General features: G+C 40.8%; 1 protein-coding gene across 1 annotated transcript; it reads right to left on the reverse strand.

Annotated features, from left to right (window-relative positions):
* Positions 1 to 205: 205 nt before the first annotated feature.
* On the reverse strand, positions 206 to 1,900 carry LOC147085575 (uncharacterized). Its single transcript, XM_085979109.1, has one exon. The coding sequence runs from the start codon at positions 1,718 to 1,720 to the stop codon at positions 806 to 808; it is 915 nt and encodes a 304-aa protein (XP_085835235.1). The 5' UTR covers positions 1,721 to 1,900; the 3' UTR covers positions 206 to 805.
* Positions 1,901 to 4,736: the final 2,836 nt, after the last annotated feature.

The following is a 4,736-nucleotide window of genomic DNA, read 5'->3' on the forward strand; positions in this document are numbered from 1 at the left end:
CGGAGAGTCTGCAGCAGTCCCTACTGCCCACCAGCACTCTAAATTACTAATGTACAGCGCTCATATTTATACAGCAAGGTTAACAACTTCAGGTGATTAGCTTACATTACATTTCAACATAAGGTTTCATAGGTTCCATTGTTCTCAAGAAACAGATTAACATGTTCACATTTTATCACCAGATGTCCTAAGCCAAAATGTCAGCTTGACCTCATTATGGCAGTCAGCATTTCTTTTAGTTTTAACTAGTTTAGTGTCCTTTGTTCAATTAGTAAAGTGTTCAAGTATCCCAGCATGCCTTAATGTTTACTACATTTTCTCCCACAATTCCCTCCTTGTTGATCTTTACTGATCAACACTGCTTTACGGCATTGTATTCAGTTCGTTTTCATAGGGAGGATAATATCCCTTTGGGAAAGGACGCATTTTTAGACAATCTTCTTCATCATATTCATCCTGGTTTGCTCTTTTTCTTTCCTTTCCCTCTAGTACTTTCGTAGCTCTTTTTACAGATGCTACTGATTCTACTGTTTGCGCTAGCAGATATCTCACTCTTATCCACATTATACAAATTAATATAAATAAAACACCTGTCACTACACAAAATATAACCATCGGGTGAACAAACAATTCCAGCACTGCAGATGCTTTAGGTGACCATCCTTTAAACACATCCCACCAGTGGTGTACCGTCAAATCTGTTATTTGTGTAGCTATTTGAATCAAACCTTGCTCATCATAATCCATCACTGCTTTTAAATGGTGCAGATCTCTTCCTCTTTTCGCTAAGGATTCTGCTATCTTTTCATTGTTTTTTCAAAAATTTCGTCAGATTAGCCAAATTAACTGTAGGGGGGGCATTTTCTATCCCCAATACAGTTCTTCTTTGCATTACCGTCGCCCATTTTCCCAACTGATATGTTTTGTTGGTATGTGGGTCAAACACAGTATAAACATATTTTATGCAAGTGTTTAAACGGGGCCTTTTCAAAATCCCGTCTACATATATAGTCCAGGCACTGCTAATACACAGATAGTTCTGGCCTATCTCATGCAAGGTAGTATCATTACAAGGTTTTAAATTCCAAATACATGTACCTCTACTATGTTGCAATGAGCAAGGTTCATATATAGGGGTATGCAATGGGCATACTTTTCCAAACGGCCAATCTTGGCAATCCGAGGCATCGTGGGTCTTATTCCCCTGATCTATCCATTTACCATGAAATTCGGGATACCAAAAGTTGTCTCCAAACAGTTGGGGCAATACCAAGAACTGACACCAGGTTTTGGCCTTTGTCACATTTACCACTTTCATTGTAAAATTACATCCCATAAGGTCACATTTAGTATATCTTCGATCAGGTTTTACTTCTAGATTATTTCCTTCAAATCCGAAAATTCTCATCCAACTAGGAGCATGTCCTGACATAGCGATTCGCTCTAGCTCAGCCCTCAGTGACTGCTTGGTAATTTCTTTAAACATACATTGTGTATGATTATTGACTTTCTCTTGTCCCTTTGCAAAATTCTCTTGTTCCTTTTCTACCTTATTTACTTGCTTCCAACTCATTGTATCTGATATCCACTGTGTTAACATCGCTGCTGTCAGTCCATTGTCCCAAGCATTTCTTAATTTTATAGCATCTCCTCTCAGCCCTCCTACTTGCTGTATTTTATTCTGCAATGTTTCAATATCTATTGCATTAAGGGCTCCCATACCAGTTCCTACTCCTCCCAAGACCGTTGCTAAGTCCCTTCTCCTTCTCCCGATCCTAACTCTCTTATTCAATTTGGCTTGTATAGTAGTAATATTACATCCAGTATCTTTTTTATCCTCATATTGTACCTGTACTGTCAAATTTAGAGTATATGGGGAGATCAAGACCAGGGTACAGGTAGAATGCAATCTTTGCAAATGGTCCATAGGACTTTCTATCTGTTTCGTTTTCTTTGCGAAGAAGGTTTCCCCATACCAGTGAGGTCTTCCTTCTATAAGAGTTGCATTTATGCATCCGTACGCCTGACCGTCTTTCAAATATATCGGTTGTTCCATGTCTCCGGTTCTTGTGTCATTTTTATACCATTTCCATCATTTAGTATGATTGTTTAATATGTCAGTGTCATTCTCTATCCTACAACTTATGTTCACTCCTTTTTCCCATTTTATACTTAGAGTTATATTAGATCCTTGGTTAAATACTATTTTATCCATCCCAGATTTCATTTCGAACATCCCACAGGCTTCGCAATTAATCGTCCAATTAGCAATTACACAAATGGTGCCATTGTTACAAGTGTAAGTTCCCTGCGATTGGTTACTGTCTCTCGCGATCCATCCTAACTGGCCTGCCCATTCTGTTTTTTCAGCAGGCAGGATTGTCCAGGCGACTGTCCTTATTACACTTAGGCCGATTATTATTATCTGGTTTAACATATTTCCTGATTTATCCTAGAAATCTTTAAATTATCCTAATTATTGTTATACAGCATTAAATATAAACATACATAGCAATCCGAAAGTAATCAGTCCTTCAATGGAGAGCTAAATTATGGTGGGCACGGATCTTTTCCCGTTTCCGAAGTGGTGTCTGGTGCAGTATGTTTATACTCCACCTCCGGTGTTTCCTCCGGATGATGCAACTTGCACCTTGTAGCGTGTACCCAATCAGGTTTTTCTTTCAATTTGAGAGCTGTTCGAGTTGCAAGCAGCACCAAATATGTTCCTTTCCACCTAGGAGAAAAAGATTCTTTATTTAGCGCTTTCACATAAACTTGATCTCCGGGTTTAAAGGGGTGCATGTTTCCTTCTGTGGGGCGCGTCTGGGCCTGTCTCACTTTCTCATGTATTCTTCCTGCTGTTTCAAACATGGACTGAGCATATTTTAATGATTTTTCATCATTCCAAATTAATGCCACCTTCTCTGGAGTCATGGGTGGGCGTGTGCCTGTTGTCATAAGCTGGCCCATCAAGATCTCATGTGGTGTCAGACCTGTGTTTCTATTTTTCTGATTTCTCAGGGCATACATTACTACTGGCACAGCATCCGACCATTGCAACCCATTTTGCTGGCATACTTTGGTTAGGGCGGCCTTGATTTTCCCATTCAGTCTTTCCACTATTCCTGAGGATTGTGGCTGGTAAGGTATGTGCATTTTCCATTGAAATCCAAGGGCCTCATTTAAGTTTTTAATCTGTTTGCTGGTGAAATGAGTTCCTCTGTCACTGTTTATTCCCATAGGTATTCCAAATCTAGGTATTATTTCTTTTAGCAGATTGCGTACTACTGTTGTGGCATCATCCCTCCTAGTGGGGTATGCCTCTACCCATCTGGAGAACATATCTACTATTACCAGTATATATTTAAATTATTTTACTGCGGGCATATGTACAAAATCTATCTGTAGATTCTCAAAGGGCAGCTCTGGTTGGGGTAGGTGATCAAAATTTGTGGGCGATTTCCCTCTATTGTTCTGCTGACATACTAAACACGTTCTGGCAACTTTTTCAATTGTTCCCGTTATTCCTGGTGCATACCATTGTTGGGAAAATGCATGTGCCATCCCTCCTTTGCCCATGTGAGCCTGTCCATGTGCCAGGCGAGACAGAGGCAAAAACAAGCTTCGTGGGCAAACCACTCGGCCATCAGGATGCATCTATATATCATGATCTTGATAGCAACCAGCCTTACTCCAAGTACGTTTTTCTTTGACTGTTGCTTGACTTTGGGCCTGTCGTAGTAGATCAGCATCAATGCTACTAGGAAGTTCTGCTGGAAAGTTACTAACGGTATTTTTGGCGGCTTGAAGCTGTGGGGCCTGCCTCAGTGCGAACTCTTTAGCCGCACTATCAGCAAACCTATTTCCACACGCGACTTCATCATCTGCCATGGTGTGGGCCTCACATTTTAGTACTGCAATTTTACTTGGCAACTGAATAGCCTCCAACAAATTTAACACCATTTGCGCATGCTTAATAGATTTTCCTGAGGATGTAATAAAACCTCTGTTTTTCCATAATTGTCCAAAATCATGCACTACCCCAAATGCATAACGGGATTCAGTATAGATATTGATGCTTTGATCTTTAGCCAAAATACAGACTCTGGTTAATGCATATAGTTCAGCTGCTTGTGCAGATGTGCCAGGTGGCAACGCTTAAGCTTCCAATAATTCATGAGGAGTCACCACCGCATAACCTGCTAATAGTTCATCATCACTAGGTCGATGCGAAGAACCATCTTTGAAGAGGATCAAGTCAGGATTATCAATAGGATCACTTAGCAAATCTGGCCTGGGTGTAGTGGTGGCTTCAACAGTTAACAAGCAGTCCTGTTCTGGTTCACCTGGATGTTCTGTTGTTATTGGCACAAAGGTCACCGGGTTGACAGCTGGTGATCTCTGGTAGATATAATTAGAGTGTGACAAGAGGATTATCTCATACCCAGTCCTTCTTGCCGCCGTAAAGTGCTGAGTAGCTGCGAATTTAACAATAGCAGCACTGCGTGGGGAACAATTACCACACAAGGGTGATCAAGCACAATAAGGATGCATTTTTCCACTATTGTGGCGGTTGCAGCAACGGCTCGTAAGCAGGCTGGCATGCCTCTCACTACGGCTGGTAAGGCTACAGAGTAATATGCTACAGGCCTTTTTCCTCCACCATGTTCTTGTGCCAATACTTCTGTTGCAAAGCCTTCTCTTTCATTGACGTATAACTGAAAAGGCTTATTATA

This window comes from Somniosus microcephalus, unplaced genomic scaffold (genome assembly GCF_052327205.1).
Source record: "Somniosus microcephalus isolate GS21.2 unplaced genomic scaffold, FLI_Smic_1.0 unresolved_chr8, whole genome shotgun sequence".
In the NCBI taxonomy this organism is placed as follows: domain Eukaryota; kingdom Metazoa; phylum Chordata; class Chondrichthyes; order Squaliformes; family Somniosidae; genus Somniosus; species Somniosus microcephalus.